Raw genomic sequence first — 21,898 nt, forward strand, 5'->3', positions numbered from 1 at the left:
CGAAATACTCTGTTTGAGCTCTCTGAAAAGCCTGGAAAAGGACTCATTACTTGATTCTTCGAGGTCAGGCTGTATCAGAAATCCATGAGAGGCTTTAATGATCCTCGGAGGGAAACTTCCTCATCCTGATCTCACTTGTTGTGATTCCTCAGTGCTGCCTGCACTGGTGGTTAACTGAGACTGACAGCATTGCTGCCAGTGATGACTGGTAGAGTAAATATTTGGAGGATTGTAATGATGCAGGTTTTTCCTGGTCGGCTCGTTGGATGCCTGGTTTCCCTTCTAAGGCCAGCGGAGTGAGCGACAACTTACTTCTACTTACCAGCAGGAATGTCGTCCACATCAAAATGTTTGTGATTCCCTTTCTGCCTTCGGGGCGATAAATGAAGACAGTCGTAATATTTATCCGCTCGGTGTAAGCAAGCGTGTGCAGACTGGCCTCTTGTGTAGCTGTCCACACCTAGAAGTCGTCATCTGTTTGTTTAAGTCATGCGTGGAGGTGCAGGACGTTTAGGAAAAGTCTGCCTGCATGAGCAATATTACAGTAAAATCAGCTATTTAGCCAGAATTCAAAGTCATTGTAACATCGGTTCTGTATTTGTGATATTTTTGTCCCTGTGAATATGTATTAATCAGGAAGATGGATCAGGTTTGTTGCACCTTTAACAGGTTTCCCTCCAGGTTTCTGTTTACAGTGAGACGGTGTTCCTCTTCATCACGAGTGTCGAAACAAGCAGCAGTACAGGACAATCAAGAAATATCTTATGTGTATTGTTTGTCACTGCTGTTGAGATGTTTTGATCAATACTCATAGGATTAAAGGACCCATGTGTAGGATTTAGTGGCATCTAGTGGTGAGGTTGCAGATTGCAACCAACTAAGCAGCCTACGGTGACCGTCAGTGTTTGGTTTGTCCATTCTGGGCTGCTGTAGAAACATGGCGGTGCATTGTTATTTTCAGGTGATTATTCACTAATGAAACATCACTTTTCTGCCAATAGATCCCCCTAAATCGTACACAGTGGTCCTTTAAGTTTGATAGCCAGCCTTTGATAGTCGATTCATTGATTAGATTAGTACAGCGTTGATAATTGATTGGCAGTTTTCAAGCAAAGATGCCAAACTTCTGATGTTTCCATCTTCTTAAATGTGCTTAGTGGACAAAACAAGACGTTCAATGATATCACTTTGGGCTCTAGGAAACTGCAGCGGCCATTTTTCACTCATCAATAAAGAAAGTATTCATGAGGCGCAGCCCTCAACCTGAGTGTATACGTCTGTCTAACTGTATGAATGTGAAGCTGAGATGTCTCAGAGGACACAGCGCAGGATGTGCAAGTGTGCATGTTTCATAGAGGACGAGGCCGCTCTGGTTAGCAGTGTTTTCGTAGCCGTACCTCTTTAATTAGATAAGCTGCGGCGGTGCGTACAGTAGCTCTGGCAGCCAGGCAAGACAACCTGAGAGCAGCCAGACAGACCAGGCCTCGCTCTCCCGACTCTCTCCCATTTTCTGCCTGTTTGTTTTCCCTCCAGCCAGACAGCTCGGTCCGGAGATGGCGTGTGCAGATTGTTATTTGTAGAGGGTGTGACCGGCCAGGAGTGCTTCCTTTTTGCTGCTTTTCCCGTAGTCTGATGCATGTGTGAGTGCGTTTGCTGAGTGGGAGTGGGCTCAAGCTGAAGGAGGGATCCAAAGGGCAGGAGGCATCTAATGGTCTCCATTTGTGCTGGTGCAGTTATCCAAAACAAGGTCTGGAGCAGGTCTGCTCGCCTCTCCAGGGTGTTTTTTACACTGCGTGTGGGAGCTGAGGCTCACAGTGAAAAGCCTGGCGTGATGAAGGAGGCTCGGCTCTCAGACCCACTTAACAGAATTAATTTATTCGAAAAGTTTTATAAGCACTGGAAGGGCATTTTGCGTGCGCTTCATTAGGCTCGCACACATTGTTTGCTTTTACAGAACTTGTGAAAATCCCCAAATATTTTTATTCAAAGTGGGTCAGAAGCTGAGTTTTGGTGTGCAGCCATCCTTCATTTAGTGACTCTCCCATTGCCAGCTGAGCCACACCACACAGCTCTGCTTGTGTCGTTAAATCCTCGCCATGTCGAGTAGGTAATCGAGTCCCCCGGTGCTGCATGGGGGCCGCGATTTGGAAAAGATTGCTTATTCCTCCTCAGTGTGGCAGAGCACGGTCGCTCGAGCTGACATTTACTTTTGTTTGACTTGAGGTTGAACTGTGTGACCTGTTCCTCCCAGTCTCTAAATAGAGCCCAGCAGATGCCCAGTCTCTTTGTGGAGATGTCTGCTAGGATAAAAGTTCAAGCCAAATTCCTGAAGGGTCTTGGGAATTTTGCCCGAATCGACCAGTCAGCAGATAAGACTTCCTGGACTAAAAGTGTGCGACAGCCCGTTGGACCAACATGTGTTTATGTGGGAGAATCAACTGATGTGTGATTAAAAATGAGTCATGATGGGAAAATACGGCGGGTTACAGACCGAGGGGAATTATAGTATCAGAATACATTTCTTTAAAACTGTGATTGCTCCCTGCTTCTCTAAATTGATATTTAATTGACGCCCACAGGGAGGCCACATGTCAGGCAGGCTGAGGAGTTCCCCTGCAAATGATAGGGACCGAGCGTCTGGCTCAGGAGCTCCTCGGCAGGATGGATGTCACGAGGGCTTGGATGTCGATCCCCTGGTCCTGCCTGACCTGTGCAACCTGTGTGTGTGTGTGTGTGTGTGTGTGTGTGTGTGTGTGTGTGTGTGTGTGTGTGTGTGTGTGTGTGTGTGTGTGTGTGTGTGTGTGTGTGTGTGTGTCCCGCCAGCCGGGCACAGTTTGACTGCAGCTGAATGTCTTTATAAGGCAGCGTTGTTTTGTCTGCTCCGAGGAATCCAGGAAAAAAAACATTCCTGCAAAGCTGCTTCGTGTTTTCCAAATAATTATGGACGGCTTTTTTTAATTCTGCTTGTGTGTGATATAAAACGATCTGCGCCATGTCAGCCTTATTTTCTGTGCAGATGAGTGAAAACTGCTCAGGAAGAAGTTGACGGTCTGAGCTTCACGGGGCTGGATGTTTGTTTTAATCATGCTGGAGTACGTGACGGGTGGGGCTTATATCCCGTAGCAAAACACAATTAGAGTCCAAATATGTGCAGTATTTGACAGCGAGTTTAGAACGTAACGTCTGCGTCGCCCAGATGTGGTGCGCACCGCTATCCTGCACAAATGTGTTCCTCCCTGTGTTTTTCCAGCAGGCTTGAGTTAATAATTTTCACCATTTAATCTCTGGAATATCACGTCTGAAGAAGTCAAAATATTGTGCTCGTTTGGCTGTACGAACCGCTCCGAGTGATTTCACCTTTGAACCCATCTGCGGGGAGTTAAAGAGGACTTTGAACCGGAAGCCTCCAATAATACGGAGCAGGCCAGCGAGGCAGGAAAGCTGGCATTTCCCCTTTCCTTCGCTCCTCACATTTCATTGTTTCCTGCAGCTCCTCTTCTTAGCTCAGCCGTGGACTCTCGCGAGCAGGCAGGCGCGTGTAGTTCACATTAAAAACCGTGAGGGTTTTATTCTCAGGCCGCTTCCACTCATCCTCTCAGGAGTTACACAACTCGCAGCGCAAACCTTTGAAGTTAAAGTTCTGTTTCGAGTGTTTCCTGCATTTGAGCGTGAAATTACTGAGCAAATTATTTTCATCTGCTCTTTAAGGAACAATAGTTCTCCTGTTTTAACTGCTGTAACGGCTAGAAGAGGCGTGGTGCGCTCTGACTTTCTCCTGCAGAGCAAACAGAGGGATCAAAGTGCCCACAGGCTCAGGTGGACGAAGGCCTGCCAGGAAGAGGAGCCCAAAGTCAAGGGTCACGCTTTGTCCTCTTCTTCTTTAGAGTAAAAACATGCCTTTCTGTGTCCCAGCATGTGTTTATATGTCACAGCCTCCTTTTTTAAGTATTGGCACATTTGGTACAGAACCATTTTTAGCCCACCGCTCTTTCCTTAGAGCTCTCATATTTGCTTTTCTGTGCCTTTGTTCATTCCTCAGTAATAAACCAAAGTCCATGTGCAGAACACACAGTTCTGTCCGACACGTTCGTGCCCTGCGGCGGAGATGAAAATGGGTGATGCTGCGTAGCAAATGCCTCAAAGAATATTTAATCCCAACCCGCTTATTAAAGTTTTTTCCTCTTGGTGGTGGTCAGTGACTGGAAGAGAAATATTTATAGATGAATGCTGAGATAGCCTTCTCCTTTTGACTTCCTGCTCATTTGCACGGTAGCTCTTGGCCTCGCCTCGTCCAGCAGCGAGGGAGAGAAATGTCAATTACAATCATACGCTTAAAGGCGCAGGATCCGACGCGGACGGCGCTCCGAAAAATACGCTTCTTTTATGTTTTAGCAGTCAAACCTTCATGCAAGTGTTGCTCCAGCGCTCCAGACTGACATTCCCAGGAGATTTCCAGCTAATCAGGGAGGAAGAGAGTCTCCCCTGACTCTGACTGACGGCTTCGCAGAAGGCTTTTGGAGGAATGCCTCGCAGGCCTGCTCCCCTGAATCCAGCAGTGAAAAGTCCAGTCTCGCCACAAGAATTTCCATACAACCGTCTGTAATCTGAAACACATTACCATCCTTACATAAACAGGGGCTGTGCTTGTGTAGCTTTATTCCCCTCTAAAATAAGTTCACCCGCTCTCAGAGACGTCTCATTTGTGGACTGCCTGAGCTGGCAGGCGGGGTCGGCAGCAGGCCGTTCGGCACAAGCTTTGCTCTTTTTTTAGCGCCGTGGTGTTGTAGTTTCATTTGGCAGCTGCATGCACCATTTTCTGTCATGACTTTGTTTCTCTTACGCTCTGTATTATAGGTGTTTTGTGTATAGATGGTATGTTTCATCACTGATGTTTTAAGTTGCAGTAAGAATGGGATTTCATGAGTACTGACCCAAATGTGTCCCCAGCATCAAGTATCGGGCACCAAAGCTTCGTCGGGTTAGAGATTCTTAATTCTTTGATGAGATATTTTCGCTGCTAGCTGAGGTTCAAAGTCCATCATTGACCCTGGAAAGAGCAGGAAACAGCCTCAGAACAAGGTGCTTTTATTGGCTGTTCTGTTCAGATCAAATGATCTACATTCGTTTTATGCATAGTTGTAAGTTTTGTGTATTTTGTTCAGGTGAGAGGTCTGTTCATAGGTGGTGGGGGCGCTAATGCACGTGTTTAAAAAAAGCTGTATCGGGTCATCTGCGGCTCCGGGGGGGTTTGGAAAGACGTGCATCTCTGCTGCAGGCCAGCAGCTCCGGGCAGCGTTAGCCGCTATCAGCACAATGTACCCAAATCTCCAACTGAACAGTTGGTGGGTGAGCTGCATTGTGGGTAACGTAGGCACTAGTTTTACAGTATCTCCTGCTCTGCTGCGTCGCTCATACTTTACTGTTGAAATTGGCTGGTGCCAGCCTGAGACGACACGGATGAAATGGACCCCTGAGCTTTCAGTCTCTGTTAGTTTCTTATAATTTAAAGTGATCAGCCTGAAGGAGTCGTTTTCTCTCTTGCTGTTGGTGCTGTCTGACTAAAAGGTTTAATGTTCTTGGGTGTCACATTAACGCTGTCTGGCTCATGATTTAACAACCAACTGCATCCTCTGCAACATTAAACCCAGACACAACTTCCCAGAAGCTTCACTCTCCGGCCCACACACACACACACGCACACACACACTCACACACATGAGACATGATGCATTCATGCGCCGCTTTTATCTCCTATCTGAACCTCATCCACTGAAGTAATGAGCGTTAAGTTTTTCAGGAGTCATCTTGCATGGCGTCGAGTTGGGGAATCCCTAACAACGCATGTGACTCAGATGGCCGATGCTGCGTGTGTGTGTTTGCTCGTGTGTGTGTGAGCATACGGGTGTTTTCTTTGTGTGTCCGAGCTGGATGTGATGTCATCCTCCGCTTCCTTCAGTGCTGTTTTGTTCTCTTGTCCACCTGTTGGAGCTGAGCCCTGAGCCGCAGAGGGGGGTGGAACAGCTGACTCACTTTCACAGCCAGCCTCACACACACACACACACACACACACACACACACACACACACACACACACACAGGGCTGGATTATTTACCGCGTCTATTCAATGCACTCTTTAGACAGCGGTGAAGGGTACTGAAGTACATTTATGCAATTTTACTTCTGCTTCACTACATTTCAGTTGGAAATGTCGTACTTTTTACTGCACTGCGTTTATCTGACAGCTCCAGTTTCTAGCTCCCTTTCAAATTAAGATCTCACATTTAAAAAAGCTTATAAAGTACAATCAATCACGATTGATAGAGACAATAATCAACAGATTAATGACAGTGAAAATGATCGTTAGTTGCAGCCCAGTTATGCACAACACTGTCATACATGATTTATCAGTCACAGGGGCAAAGTACACTTACTGAATGCAGGACTTTTACTACTCATACTGGTACTTTTACCTCAGTAAAGGCTTTGAGTACTTGCCCTCTTGCTCTGTGTAGTTAATAATCCCATTGTTTCCATCCTTGCCTCTTTTTCCCTCCCACCGCCTCTTCACGCTCGTATTCTTCGTCCATCTGTCTGTTTTTGTGCTCTTCCCTGCCCTTCTTTTAGCCCTGATAGAAATCATAATGCCTTCCTGAAATAGCACGCTGAGTAATGTCTGGTTCTTTTGGATACGTTCATTTCTCTTTTTTTTCTTCACTCGCTCTCTTTTTCCCCAAATCCATCCAGCCGTCGCCTCTCGCAGCCGAGCCCGCTGTGATCAGCATAAACAGGTTCTGCTTCAGGCTCGCAGCCAAGGTCCAAAAACCCCGCCGCGACCCCGCCCTTCGTTTCTCCTGCTTTCACCAGAAAGCCTTTTATTAAATTTTCAGTTATAGTAACGGCTTATATGTGTGTGTGTGTGTGTGTGTGTGTGTGTGTGTGTGTGTGTGTGTAAAGGGGGTGTGGTGGATGGCTGCCATCCCAGTCAGCAAAGAAAGGAGGGTCAGCCACCTGATCTGCTGCCGGGCTGTTTACACATGGCTCCCATTTCCTCTAAGCATCCAGAGCTGCCCGCCTCATGGGAACATCCTGCAGTGTGAATGGGAGGACACATGCTCCCAGGTAGCGTTCAAGCGCGGCCCTGCGGCTCTGGCTTTGAGTGCGCTTGTTGTGCTGCAGCTTGAAAATGTCCTGCAGAGTTTATGCAGGATAGATGTAACTTAAAGACGCGTTGTGCAACATTTCCAGGTTAAAATTGAGCTTCCAGAAAAACACGGGAACGCCAGATGATGCAGGAAGGAAGTCTCTGAATGTGACTAAACGAAAAGTAAATAAAACTTAACAATGAAGACAAAAACTGCCATGATCCCACGCTACTACACAACATCATCACAGTACGACTTTTGTTTTCATTGTTTTCATAGTGAGACCCCTTAAGGCAGAAATGACATGTCCTCGTTAAAGCTGCAGTAGGTAACTTGTATAAAAGTAATTTTCTGTTATATTTGCTAAAACTGTCTCTATGCCCAGACAGCAGTAGGTGAAACATGTCATCTGTGAAAAAAACGCCTCCATTGGTCCCACCTACTGCTCCTACTGCCATTTGCAAGAATCCACCGCGCCCGACACAAAACAACCAATCAGAGCCAGAGGAGCGTCTGAGGGAGTGTCTGACATCTGTCAATCACTACTCACACACGCTGCAAACCGCCCCCTCCCTCCGCTCACGCTGCCGGCTGCCGCTCAGTCAAACAGCTCTGTGAGCGGCGTCAGGAGGCGAGTGAAAGCTATGGCGGAGCAACAGCCAATCACAAAGCAGAAACTGCCCATACGGCCGCTGCCAACAGCAACATACGGCTACGACGACAAATAACCATGAAGCTAATATGGTGATTGTTACAGTAACACTCATACAGTATGTTAGCGACTGTGATGCAGCGGCTGGGCTGAGTTAGCTTATTTCCAATGCTAAGGCTAACGTTACTGGTTGTCACGGCAGCAGGGAGGAGGGGCTTGGAGGCGGGGCATGAGTTCAGGGAGAGGGAGGGGGAGTGACGCTCAAATTTTCAGGCTCAGTCTGCTCTCTTCTTCTTCTCCATCTTACCTCCTGCAGCTTTAATTAAAAGTCCACTGGAGCTGAAGCAGGCTGAGCGCACCGCAGTACATCTCCAGTCATCACAGAGTCATTATGAAGGAATCTGACCTGAATTTCAATATGGCTGTATTAAATAGTAATCCTTGAGATTTTCAATATGTCAAACCCAGTTTTTGATGTTATTTGTGGCCGTTTGCTCGATGTGTTTACGCTCATTGAACAACGCTTTGCATCACTGGTGGGTTAGGGTTAGGGACACAAAGCACACAGAGGCTACAATGATCCTGAAAGGAATGAAAACAGAAGGGTTGAACAAACACTTGTAATTTCACAAAATAGTATGTCCTGACAGGAATGAGCCTAATAACACAAACACACTCCTGACGATGATAACTCAGCACTGCAACCTTAAATTACATGCAATTTGTGCACACAAGTCACATAATGACGTAATCTGTTGTTGTTACGAGCTCTTAGTCCAGCCTGCTTCCAGGTAAATGCAGCCTGAGACGGCGTTGTTTGTTCGGCTTGTTGCGCTGATGGAGGCAACAACAGCGTCGTCCACGTCTGAGTCTGTTTGCATCACATCCTGCACATCCTTTTTGGCTTTTTGTCATGTCGACAGATGGGATGTCTGCTTTTCGTTCTTTTCTAATTCAGCAACATTATATCACTTACTGACAGACAGACGCTGCATCATTAAAGGGCAGGAAAGTGGGACAGTCTTATGCAGATAATAGAAGATTTAGTGAAGCCTGTGTCATTGGGACATGAAAAGATGATTTAATCGTCATGAGACGTTGTATTTTGTCTGTTATATTTAAGTGTTTGTGTGGGAAACATCTCTTGAAATGCACAGCTCGCAGCTCATCTTGCGTAATCTGCTCCGGCCTCGGTGCAGCCAGCTGTGTGAGTAGCAGGGAAACCACGTCCTCTGATTCAGGGAGAAGATTGATGTAGGGCCGCGGGGAGGGTGGATGTGTTATGTGTTGATGGGCTGCGTCTCCTGCAGACAGTCTGGGAGCTGCTGTTTAGCGCTAAGCAGGCTTTACAAAGCAGCGGAAAATCCCCTAATGCAGAGCCCAGATGTCTGATGGCTGCAGAGCGTGAAGGAGGCCTCTGTCGCACTGTACTTAAAAGAGTGAGCGGAGGAGAGAAAGGTGGAGCGGAGCAGCACTCGACTCATTTCTGGTGGGACCCCAAAGTGAAAAGCACAGTGATATGTCTGAGACAAAAGCTTAGTGTGATGTTAAAGCTCAGCTTTGTCCTGCAGCAGAGTGGATCTTTATGAGCCACAGCAGTCAGAGAGCTGATGAATGGACACGATGGACCACATGATGCACAGTCAGCCAAATCAGCAGGTCAGACTGCGTTAGCTAACGTCTGCTGACGTGAGTGCACCTGTCCCAGTTTGCAATCCTCTGACTCCTGAAGTCTCAAGCACGCTTTGATTCATTTTTAGGGGTCATAATGCGAAAAGTTAGAGGATCCTCTGCCTCAGACGATAATGTTCTTCCAGCTTTGTGACAGCAGTTTGTCTTCTTCCTGTTTGTGCGACACATTGTCCCTGTGAGGGTCCTGCACAGAGTTTTTCACATTGTTTTTTACATCTGTGACTAATTATTAATATTCAATATACGTTGCAGTAATTGTTGATCTCCTCATAATTAGCTCGTGGGCAGATGTTTGCAGCTTTGTTGTGTTTGTTTTTGAGTTGTTTACGCCGTCTTCTGGCTGGTCTGAAGTGTCTGATGACGCCCTCGTGGAGCTTTCATCAGTTTTGTCTTTCAGGCTTCATCAGTGACGTGACTGCTGAGACCTGACGCTTCACTGCTGCTGCTGTTTCCCTCTTGTCCTTTCACAGCCATCAGTGCTTATCATTGCATCCATCTGCCAAACTGTTTACCCAGCTTTCTCATTCACAGCGAGTTTATCTGCTGTCAATGAATATGACCCCTCTAAACAGGAGAGGGTGGTGGATAATGAACGAGGAGTTAAACAAACTAATTATAAAGGTTTGAATTGAGTTTTCATCTGGTTCAACACATCTTCTAAACTAACTATGCAGAATGAGCTGAATGTGCTTTGCATTGTTACAGTATAGACATACAACAGTGGACTCCAGCAACAGGTGAGTTGAACAACAGCACCGTACCTACTGCTCCAAAAGAACAAGGACTGAAGCTATTAACTGATATTATCAGTGAATCTGCTCATTATTTTGGGGCCCACAGGATTTTGTGCTCCACCTCTGATCCTGCAGCCCAAAATAACATCTTTGTAATGACTTTTTATCCGACTAATGGTCCAAAACCCAAAGATATTCAGTTTACTGTCATATAAGGCAAAGAAAAACATCAAATCCTCACATTTCACGAGTTGGAACCAGTAAATGTTTGAGCTTTTTCTTGAAAAATTACTAAAAAGGATCAATTTTATGTCGATCAACGGCGGGCTAATCGTCGCAGAGCTGATGACACATCCCAGCATTTCAGAAAGAGCAGAATGGACTCGGCCATGCAGATGAGACCAACAAGAAAACCCATGGAGATAAGCCCTGAAGCATACTGCTATTAGTCCAAACAAGAGCAGTGATGCTCGTGAACTCAGATTAAAGTAGAACAGACACAGATTATCTGCCTTCATAATTCCTGGAATGACCCTGAAGTTGAAGCACACAACGATGACGACGTGCCGCTCAGCTCGCGCCAATGTGGGCCACAGATGGCGCCGTGCAGCCGTGATATTCTGCACTGCAGGGCCGATCTGCGCCTCCTCCAGCTGAGCTTTAAAGTTTTTACTGTACTCTACATGCCGTCATGGCGCTCGCGGAGGCTCGTGTTGGATCTGGCTGTCGTGTTGAAAGATGTCAAGATTGATGTCATAATTACAGCAGCGTGTCCAGCCTCAGGGTAGAGATGTTGAGGGTGGCAGTCTCACAGCATTGTCTCAGTGGCATTTACCTCTTAATTCTTTTTTTTTTTATGGAGGGGGGGAGGGACGGTTGGTGAGAAAATGTCATAAATCGCTTGTGCTCCTCCTTAAGAAAACCATAAAAAAGACCCACCCAAACAAGATTGGAGACAGTGGTTGTGCTCGGCTTTGCTCTGTAATTCACATCTGAGGGGAGTGTGTGTGTGTGTGTACATGCTGTAGGTTTGTGCATCAGTGTGTGTGTGTGTGTGTGTGTGTGTGTGTGTGTGTGTGTGTGTGTGTGTGTGTGTGTGTGTGTGTGTGGCATTAGGACTCCTCTGGTATTTTTGGGTAGAGTGAAAAACATTGGTCACGTTTCCGCCTTTGTTTTTGAGAAAGAAAAACCTTTTGAAGTCACTTTTTAACATTTTTGTCAGTCGCTGAATCTGGTTTTGTGTGAGCTGCAGAGTCACAGCGGGACCTCAGGACCAGGCTCTGGTCTGACTGGATACCCATGGCTTGCTACGCTAACATCAGCGAGCTGTCTGACCGGAGCACTGGTCATTTATGAGTCGTGACGTTCAGGGAGAGGCAGTTCCTCCTCACGGTTCAGCTTCGGCTCTCGTGGTAGCACCGTTCACATGATACCTGTGGCCAACCAGCACGTCCCTCAGTGGGAGTCGCCCACCAATCGTCAGAGGTCTCACAGGTTGTGATCGCGGCTCTCCTCTTTCTGTCTCTCGTCCTTTTTGGAAAGAGATCACAGGCTGCAGGTCGGACGGCTTTGGGCTCACTTCCCTTCACAGCTGGACGGACAGGAGGATGCAGGGGGAACAGAGGATGATGCACAGGGAGCTGTCCTTTTAGGATTTATGAACTGTCCACCCTCCTTCCAACCCTCAAACTTTAACTCCCTTTAAGCTCAGCTGTTACCTCACCTGTGACTGCAGACGGGTCATCAGCCATTTCAGCGTGAACATTAAAAAACAGGATGACCGCGTTACCTATTATAATTGTGATTCAGCCTCCATGCTCCTATAAATAGCCTCAGCAGGGCGCTGTTATGACCCGCGAGGTTCTCTAATCTCTGTCCTGTGTGTCCATTTAAATCCTCCTAAATGAGAGTGGAACAGATGGATCAGCTGGCCGCTATCTCAGCGACACACTCCAGCTGACTCATTCTCCTCCTCCTCAGTGTCTTCTCTTCTTGTGTCTTCTCTTGCCCTCTCTCGTCTTCTTTTCTCTCCTCTTCTTCTTCTTCCTCCGCTCATCTCCTCTGATATCTGTGAAACAGCTGGAAAACATGCTCAGAAGACTGTTTGACAAATGTGGATCTAATGGGATCAACTTGTGGAACAGCTGTATTTATTGCTGTTGTGTACACGCTCGCGATGGTCAGGAGACGCTGTCACCTTCAGTCTGTGCACCTCCAGCTGGGACTCCACCTCCACCCCTCCCATCGTGTAAACCATTGTTGACAGTCCTCCAGAAGCCATTGTACATGTGCGTGAAGTGGGCAGCTCACTGTGCTGGCCCATGTAGGGGGAGACGGAGGGCCCGTCTCAGACAAAGACCTCCGATTGACGTGTGGACAATGGAGCGGGCACACAGCAGCCTCCTGACTGAGGGGAGGGGGGGCCACAATGGGTCTTTCTCTGCAGCGTCAGCCAGGGCAGGAAGGGGCCGCATGTTAGCTTAGCTGCTCAGAGGAGTATCGCGTTAGCGCTCGTCTGCACATTAGACGCTGACAGATGATGACACATTCACAATTATTATAGCGCCACTGATTGCTGCAGCTGGGAGGTGCTGCAAGCGATCAACAGCTGCTTCACCCACACGCTGCCAGACGAGTGACGGACAGATCGGCCCTGATGCGTCTGACTCTGCCCGTACGCGTGAATCATCCACCGAACAAATGATTTCCTCAGATTTACAGACCTGCAGAGAGCTTTCAGTCCACCTCTGCCCGTCCCTTTTAATTCTGTTGAGCAGCGCGACCTTTCCAGACGATGTCTCCTTTGTGCGTGTTGATGAATGTGTGTTTTCTTTGATGATGAATCAGTCCAAAGGCTGCAAAACTAAGAACTGCTGCTGTAAACTTGACAAGACTGAGGAAGGAGAATTAAACCTTTAGCTTCTTCCAGACCACTTTGATGGAGGTCAGGACTTATCAAATGTTTGTCCTCTGGTTGTCATAATGCTAATTTTTATGACTCGGCTCACCCAATCCGCGGATTGTTTGCGGTGTCCACTCTTCTAGTTTAAGAAGAAGAAGAATCAGGGGGACAATCCCATTCTACACATTTTACAGACACGCTGAACACGGCATGCAAATTGGTGAAATTTGTGCTCCGCTTTTAACCCATCCTGGTCGTCCTTCCTCCACGGCAGACCAGGAGCGGTGGGCTGCCATCCGACCGCCGCCCGGGGACCCAGTTTCCTTCGTCACCATTGGTCAGGTGGTGATCTTCTTGCATGTTTTTAGTGTTTTTTTGTTTCTTTCCTCGAGCAGCAGGCACTGAAGGCGTGGTGGAGGACACGCCCCTGCAGACATTCACATCATCATTGAATCTTTGTGCAGATTAAAGGATAAATCTCTCAAATCTGTCTTAAAACAATGATCCTTTGCCTGTGTGATCACTGAAACAGGTTGTTCTTGTTGTAATCGCTCCACATGTTCACGCTGACCATGTGGTCACGCTGTGGTCGTCCCACCCTGTCCGGGACACATGAGCGTCCCATGTCACCGTCGACCAGCCGTGCCAGTGTGTGCGTGGCCTGACAGACCTGAGCGCGGGAGGATGAGCTAATCCCAGCATGTGTTGGGATGTGTTGTTGTGTTCCAGCTCCTGTATGTTACTCCTGCATTACCCTGCTCTGTTGTTCCCTGAGTTTTTGTGTGTGGGTATGGAAAAATGACCAAACATCAGTATTCAATTTTATTTCCCTGAGTCAACACACGAGCTGCTTTCCTGTCATAACACTGTTTAGAGAAAGCAAAGCTCGCGTCTTTGTGAGAAGTCAAGGTTTATTTAACACTGACAAACACCAAGAGTGTCATGGAGGTCTGTCAACAGCCTCGAGCACCGTAGCATTTGTCAGTGCTTCATTGGTGTTTCTTCCAGCATTTTGATTAAAAAACCATATCTGGCAGCGCTTTAAACAAATATGTGCGATTGATTAAGTTTGTTTGGCGACCACTTCAAACCCACAATCACAAATAGTCTATGCAGGCCTGTTAGCACCGTTTTGGAATAATCTGCTTTTGGCCGTCTTTGCACGGCAGCAGCAGAGGTTTGGCAGCGGTGAAGAAAGAGACCATTCTTCTGCCCAGAGAAACTGGGATCCTCGTCCTCTGTGGAGAGGAAGGAAGTCAGGCAGGCGGCCTGAGGCAGAGAGAGATAAACAGATTGTGAGAGAGAGAGGCACAGAAATGAGATGGAGCTTCAGTAGATCTCCAAAAGTATGAGGACGCCACAACAGTACAGCCATATAATGATGACCATTATAGAATTCTAGAGTTTATTTCTAGATCAAAAAACACTTTAACCCTAAAGTACACGCATGCAAACAGGTGTGATTATTGATCATGTCATTCCAAAACAAAGCCATCAATCTGCTGCTGATACTGGTACGAATAAAGTTTATTTGTACGGCTTCTTTCAGACAAGAATTGCTGCTCAGGCTGCTTCACGACAAAGAAATCACGACGAAGAAAAGACGTGAATGAACTTTAAAACTGGGATCGACAATTAATGGACTTAACTTGATTATAATAGTAAAAATAAGAAATGCATGAAAAAGAATAAGAGTAATAAAGTTTAAGAAAGAGCACAAAGAATGCATGAATGCAGGGATTTGCTGACGCTTGTGATCAGATCCATCTCACAGGGTTGAGGTCAGGACTCCTCACAGTCTTCCTCAGTTTGAAGGTCTGGCTTTGTGCACGGGGACTTTGTCATGCTGAAACAGGAAAAGGATGAAACTGTTGGAAGAAGATGATTCTCTAAGCTGTGACTGTGCTGCTGCATTAACACAGAAACACATGCAGGGAGCTGACTCTGGATCTGTTATCTAATGAAGCGACTTCCTTATTGACGCTGATCGAGGACGTGCTGAGAGCTCGATCGCCTTCTGTGACATGCAAAGTTTACTCTCAAGCTGAACTCACTGTCAAAATATTTATGGCTTTTTTACATCTCAGCAGTGTGATAAACGTATTGATGACGGCTAATGTTTAGCTCGTCGTAAACGGTCAAGTTTACGGTCAAGTGTTCTGACCGCAAAGGTAAAACTCATTTGATCTTGATTTTGCTTCTTTACAAATAAACATTTAATGCTGTTAGTGAAGTTAACAGAGCAGGTCTGCATCCAGCCGCGCTTCAGCGGCTGTCGTAGTTTGTAGATTAATCAGCGGAGGCCTCTCAATACAGTGTGATAGTGATTTATTCTGGGCTGATTTGAAATGAAATGCACGTTTTTAGATCGACTCCACCCTCAGAAGCCCTTTAATGACTTTGTTACGTTACCTTTTACTGTTGGCTGACATGTTTGCTCTGTTCTGGTTTGGTCAAAATAAGCCATTAATTCACAGAGTTAAATGTGAAAATATTCTGGCTCTGCACGTTGTTAGCTCATTTTTCAGATGCAGACTATTAAATCAACAAAATTTCAAAAATCCTCCAAAAAACTGCTGAAAGCATCCAATCACCAATATATTAACGGCCCGATCCTGTCACCAGGTTTCAGGTTGAGCCTTTTGTCAATTTCTAATCCAAAATAAAGCAGAACATTCAATATTAAACTTTGTCGGGATGCTTCTTCTTTTCATGTCACATGTGAATAAATACAGGAAGTGAATTTCCTCTTCCAGAACTTTTTCACCTGTTTTACCTGCTTGAATGCAAAGAAGTCACACTGCCCAGCCTTAAAGCTGACAGTCTTAAATTACCACCAGAAGCATTTTTCTTCCACGTCTGATATTTAATCACATTCCTAAATTCTTGTGCGTCCTCAGGTTTGAGAAGGGGAGGATCTACAGCTACATCGGCGAGGTGGTGGTGTCCGTCAATCCTTACCGTGCCATGAACATCTACGGCCGCGACACCATCGAGCAGTACAAGGGCCGCGAGCTGTACGAGAGGCCGCCGCACCTCTTTGCCATCGCCGACGCGGCGTACAAAGCCATGAAGAGGAGGAACAAAGACACTTGCATTGTCATCTCAGGTAACACGGGACGCCCCCCAGCAGAGACGACAAGCACCAGGATGTTTTACTCTCATCCACTTTGTACTAATTCACATAAAACTCCAAGTTTGGTATCAGATTTTTTCTGAGAAATGAATGTTTTATCTGCCTTATAATTGAAATATAATAATGCAATGATCAATGAATTCCTCTCATATTCAGATGTTTTCTTTCCTGAGAGATGTTCTGGAGGGGAGACATCAGAAAAATATTAATGAAGCCTCTGTTACCCGTCTAAAACAAATATTTCATGTGGTCACAAGCTGTGTGGCAGCGTGGGGAGCTCATGCAGGGGACGAAGCTCCACTCTGTGGTCAGAGAGGGAACTGAGTCCCTCTGAAGCCTGACGCAAGCCATGAATCCTGACCAAGACACAAATAGATGAAGATCGCTGCGGTGGACTCAAATATGTTGGTGCTGCACAGTAAAAGCTTCAAAATTAAGTACGAAACAGAAAAGCGGCGAATCAGGCCTCAGTCTGGTGGCAAAAAATATCGACTTTATGTCCTTTTCTCAGCGTTTACAGTTCTGACCACATTTTAATGCTCGCTTATTTAGATCACTGGAGGTTTGGTGGTTTCATTTGCTTGAATTGGCCAATTATTTTTCATTGCAGGGGAAAGTGGAGCAGGAAAGACAGAAGCCAGCAAGTATATAATGCAGTACATTGCTGCTATCACCAATCCTAACCAGAGGGCTGAAGTTGAAAGGTGAGCTGCTGTCACTGACCCTGTTCAGCCTGGATGCTCTGCACAATGTGTGCACGCTCTGCTGTTACCACAAAGGGAGGCTTTTTCTCTGGACTTGTGTATTAACGTAATGCACCGCATTAACTGCACCGCTGTTCCCAAAAAGGTCTTTAGTTCATTTTAGCGCCGCAGCTACAAGAACGTCATGACTCATTCTTGTTTCCATCAGATAGCGCCCATGTTTACAGCTCACATTTATTATTTTATCACAGCTATTGTAGTCAGAAGTAAGTCGCTGTAGATACCGTTTCAGCTCGACAAGGTCACATCACTGATAACTGGGCGGGTGTGGACCCAGCACACCAGAGGAGAAATTGCACCATAGCTCAGATTGGTGTTGAAACTAGATGGATATGAAGAAGAAAGCAGGAGATAAGCTTTAATTTCAAGTAAAGAAAATGCAAGTCGGAGATTGAGATAAGATTCATGCAAGGAAAAGGTTTAAGGTCAGCAGTGAAATGGTGAAAACAGACTGCTGGTGATTCGTTTGGGTGCAAAGAAAAGACATTACGTTAAACGCTGCAGAGGACTTAATGAATGAGATATGATATAATGATTATGATAATGAAGATTTCCATTCAGCTCTTACAGAGTCAGACTTCACTGTAATGCCTTCAGGGTGGAGTGGTTAGATTGATGAGCCACTAGTGTCACTTTTGTATCACTTTTGTGTGGTTTTCATCACCCTCTTCACCTGCAATATCATCCTGCCCCCCCCCCCCCCCCCCCCCCCGCAGGGTAAAAAACATGCTGCTTAAATCCAACTGTGTCTTGGAGGCCTTCGGGAACGCCAAGACCAACCGCAACGACAACTCCAGCCGCTTCGGCAAGTACATGGACATCAATTTTGACTTCAAGGGAGATCCCATCGGAGGCCACATCAACAACTACCTGCTGGAAAAGGTACAGCCGCGTTGACGAGCCTCAGAGGTGAAAGGACGGGTAGTCACACCTGTCACCTGGTGTTTGCAAAGCCCCTTCATATTCCTGTTTTGTCTCTTTTTCCCTCCAACAGTCCAGGGTCATTTTCCAGCAGACAGGAGAGAGGAGCTTTCACTCATTCTACCAGGTAAATGTGTGTGTGCGCGCGCACCTGTGTGCCTGCATGTGACGAGTGTGTGTGTTTTTAATTTGTTATGGAGAATGAACAGATCTTCCCTATAGATGCATTAAACACGCAATCTGCACATTAGGCATGAGTAAAATTACACCATGTGAAGTAGTTGTAGCTGTATAATCGTCCTGTTTGATGGAGGGAAATGCAACAGAGGTACTTTATGAAGCGTTGTAAGTGAAGTATGTCTGTTTCTGCTCCTCCTCTAGCTGCTCAGAGGAGCTCCAGACTCCCTGTTACGCTCCCTTCACATCCAGAAGGACCCGACAGCCTACAACTACATCAAAGTCGGAGGCCAGATTAAGGTAGTCCGAACCATTAACATACGGTTCAACTCACGTACAAACAAACAGAAGTGTGTGAACACCCCCAAAACAAACGTCTGACAGAGCAAGTTTGTTTGCAGAGCGCTCAGTGCAACAACAGGCGACCTCCACAGATGTGCGTTTTCTCACCACGAGTTTTTCAAACAAACCACGCAAATCACAGATTTGGAGTGTAAAGTATCAAAAGTAGAAGTATTTCGGTCATCATCATCATCGTCATCGCCGTGCTGCTGCACACAGGAGTGTTTTTCTGAGGTGTCTTTATTTAGACCTCTGCTGTGCGCCACCGTCTTTGCACGAGCTTAATGAGCAGGAACAAAACCACTTGACAGCAACAAGCGGCCTGATGTCATGGAACACAACACGACCAAACAGCTGAGGTGGCGGTTTGCACACTGTCCGCCTCAGCGGCTCCTATTTTTATGTAACGAGACGTCGCAGTTCGGCACCAGTCAGTAATTTAGTTAACCGTGGGAATTAGATACCCCGGTTTGATTAATGAGAAGAGAAAGGCTGTGGCTCCGGGGAAAACACACACCAAAAATGAAAAGATGCTAACGTTGCAGCGTTACCCTCCTCAACATTCCTCCTTTGTCTCTCCAGTCCAGCATCAACGACGGGGCTGAGTTCAAGGCTGTAGCCGACGCCATGAAAGTCATCGGTTTCACAGGGGATGAGATTCAGACTGTTTACAAGATCCTGGCCACCATCCTGCATCTGGTAATGCTTGATAATATCAAATCCCCGCCAGCTGTGTCCTGATACAGCAGTTGTGCTGCGTGTAGATTTTAGATTTTAGTGTCTTATTGGCAAAGTGGACCAGTGTCCGTGCCAAGAGCGCGAGGATGTGAACATGCAGCTGTTTTTATTTGTTTCTCTCTTTTTAACACTGTGTACGATGATGCGTTCAATGCAAAGGCATGTTTATGTTTGTTTTCACAATTAATCTTGAAACATTTTTATCAGTCAGAGTTCGTTTTGGGTTTGCCGCCTAATTTCCTGATAACTTCTTAGGATGTTCCCTGTGAGGAATTACGTAACTGAGCTCATTATAGAGAAAACAGAAAGTTTATCTGTTTACTTGGTAATATTGAGTTCATATGCAGCCGTTTAAAGTCAAGTAAACATTCATAAAAAAATGCATTAGTTCACTTTCCTGCCAAGAGTGAAATGAGAAGATCGACACCACTCCTATGCTAGTGCGCTAAATATGAAGCTGGAGCTAGCGGGTGGTTAGCCTAGCTTAGCATAAAGACAGGAAACAGGACGAGACAGCTAGTCCACAGTTAAAAATGCTTCTGCACACGTCCAATTCTTCTAATTGATCTGTACACAAAGAGAAATATAAACAGGAAGTAGCGTGCTGGAGATCGCGACAGTCAGCTAGCTGTTTCCCCCTGCGTCCAGTCTATGCTAAGCTAATCTGCGTGCTCTTGCTTCATATGTACTGTACGAACATGGAATTGGTGTCATCTTTTTGTCTCATGTTGATATTTTCTTTTAACCAGCGTGTTGTGCGCTAAGCAGTCAGCCTTCATCTCTGGCCTCTCTTCTAGGGCAACCTGACTTTCGGGGTGGACGGAGATGTGACCTTGATAGAGAACACGAAGCTGGTGTCTGTGATCAGGGAGCTGCTGTCCACCAAAGAAGAAAACGTGGAGAAGGCGCTCCTCTACCGCACCGTGGCCACGGGTCGAGACGTCATCGAAAAACAGCACACGGCACAAGAGGCGAGCTACGGACGGGACGCTCTGGCCAAGGTTATTGTTGGGAAGATAGAAAATTACATGTTGCTGGTCAGGCTGCACAAAAGAGAAAAAAGAAACCCGCTGGGCGGCTGGTGTCCGCAGGGTAGTGACATTTCGCTAAATGCTTGGTGATATTTTTACTGCGATTCACACTGATTCACACCAGCGTGAGTCACAATGTTGTGACTCCAGACAGAGGCTGGAGACTGCGGAGGAAGCAGTGGATGGAGGCAGATCCAGGACCAGCACTGTGGGCTGTGAACAAAACTGACTCACTGATATTGTGACATTTCACTCTCAGCGGACCCGTCTGTTGATTGTCTGTGTGCTAGACGACGCCGTGCCCCTGAGCAAGGCACTTGTCACCAGCTAGCGGCCAGTCAGTCGACTTCACACTCACTGCGATGAATATTTTGTCGTCCTCAGGCCATGTACGAGCGTCTGTTCTGCTGGATCGTGGGACGGATCAATGACATCATTGAAGTGAGAAACTACGATGCCCGGGTCCACGGGAAGAACACGGTCATCGGGGTGCTGGACATCTACGGGTTTGAGATCTTCCAGAACAACAGGTGTGAACGAGGCCGAATATCTAAAATGGGTACAGCAACCAGAAACCAGAGATGTTAGCTCCTGGAAATAGCCTGGCCCCAAATAGCTAAACAGCTTGGCCCCAAACAGCTAATGTAGCCTGTTCCCAAATAGCTGTTAGCTGTTAGCAATGACAGCATTTGAAGCAAAAGCAGTGTTCAACATGTTGTAAACATGAGCTAATCAACTGGCGGCTATCATTACAGCTAGCTTATGAGAGTAGTCTGGTCCCAAATAGCTAACTGTTAGCAATGACAGCATTTTGAGCAAAATAACATTTAACTTAATAGCAAATGTGGGGTAATCAACTGGTTGATGTCATTGTAGCTAGCTCTATGGGAATAGCCTGGTCCCATGTAGCTAGCTGTTAGCATTGACAGCATTTCAAGCAAAAATAGTGTTCAACTATCATTGCAGGCTATTTCCCAGAAATGCCCTCAATGAACTTTCAGTTGTTCTTAAGGTTACATGATGCTTGACATGTTTACTAAAAATAAATGGCAGACTTAATGACTTAATGAAATGAGCTTTGAACTTAGCGCTGCACGAGTTCCATCTTCTGTATATAGACTGTTTCACACTGTGTCCGTACTGACCATTTCAACGTGATTTTATTATTTATTAAACATTCATCCTCCTCTCTTTCTTGTGCCGTAGCTTTGAACAGTTCTGCATCAACTACTGCAATGAAAAGCTGCAGCAGCTGTTCATCCAGCTGGTGCTGAAGCAGGAACAGGAAGAGTATCAGCGAGAAGGCATCCCCTGGAAACATGTATGGAGGATATTTCTGGTCCTGCTGTGTGGTTCAGAATCTAATGCCATATTTGAGGATAGATTGTAGATTCAAAGTGATGTCAGGTCTGCGTCTTAAGGGTGTCTTTTTGTCCTCTGTGTCCTCTGCTGTTAGATTGATTACTTCAATAACCAGATCATCGTGGATCTGGTGGAGCAGCAGCATAAGGGCATCTTCTCCGTGCTGGACGAAGCCTGTATGAATGTGGGCAAAGTCACGGATGAGGTTTTCCTTCAAGGACTCAATGGCAAGCTGGCCAAACACGCCCACTACACCAGCCGCAAGGTAGGACACTCTGAACACACATCTGAGCTGCTGTTATTT

At 46.3% G+C, this 21,898-nt stretch overlaps 1 protein-coding gene across 1 annotated transcript in view; it reads left to right on the plus strand.

Annotated features, from left to right (window-relative positions):
* myo1d (myosin 1D) overlaps positions 1–21,898 on the plus strand; it is an 83,067-nt gene that overhangs the window by 1,395 nt on the left and 59,774 nt on the right. The window contains exons 2-11 of the mRNA XM_070990503.1: positions 16,024–16,232; positions 16,870–16,963; positions 17,740–17,905; positions 18,018–18,071; positions 18,326–18,421; positions 19,046–19,162; positions 19,999–20,202; positions 20,617–20,762; positions 21,439–21,553; positions 21,689–21,859. Of these exons, the coding sequence (XP_070846604.1) occupies positions 16,024–16,232; positions 16,870–16,963; positions 17,740–17,905; positions 18,018–18,071; positions 18,326–18,421; positions 19,046–19,162; positions 19,999–20,202; positions 20,617–20,762; positions 21,439–21,553; positions 21,689–21,859 (1,372 nt within the window). The remainder of the gene's footprint in view (positions 1–16,023; positions 16,233–16,869; positions 16,964–17,739; positions 17,906–18,017; positions 18,072–18,325; positions 18,422–19,045; positions 19,163–19,998; positions 20,203–20,616; positions 20,763–21,438; positions 21,554–21,688; positions 21,860–21,898) is intronic.

This window comes from Chaetodon trifascialis, chromosome 21 (assembly GCF_039877785.1).
Source record: "Chaetodon trifascialis isolate fChaTrf1 chromosome 21, fChaTrf1.hap1, whole genome shotgun sequence".
In the NCBI taxonomy this organism is placed as follows: Eukaryota; Metazoa; Chordata; class Actinopteri; order Chaetodontiformes; family Chaetodontidae; genus Chaetodon; species Chaetodon trifascialis.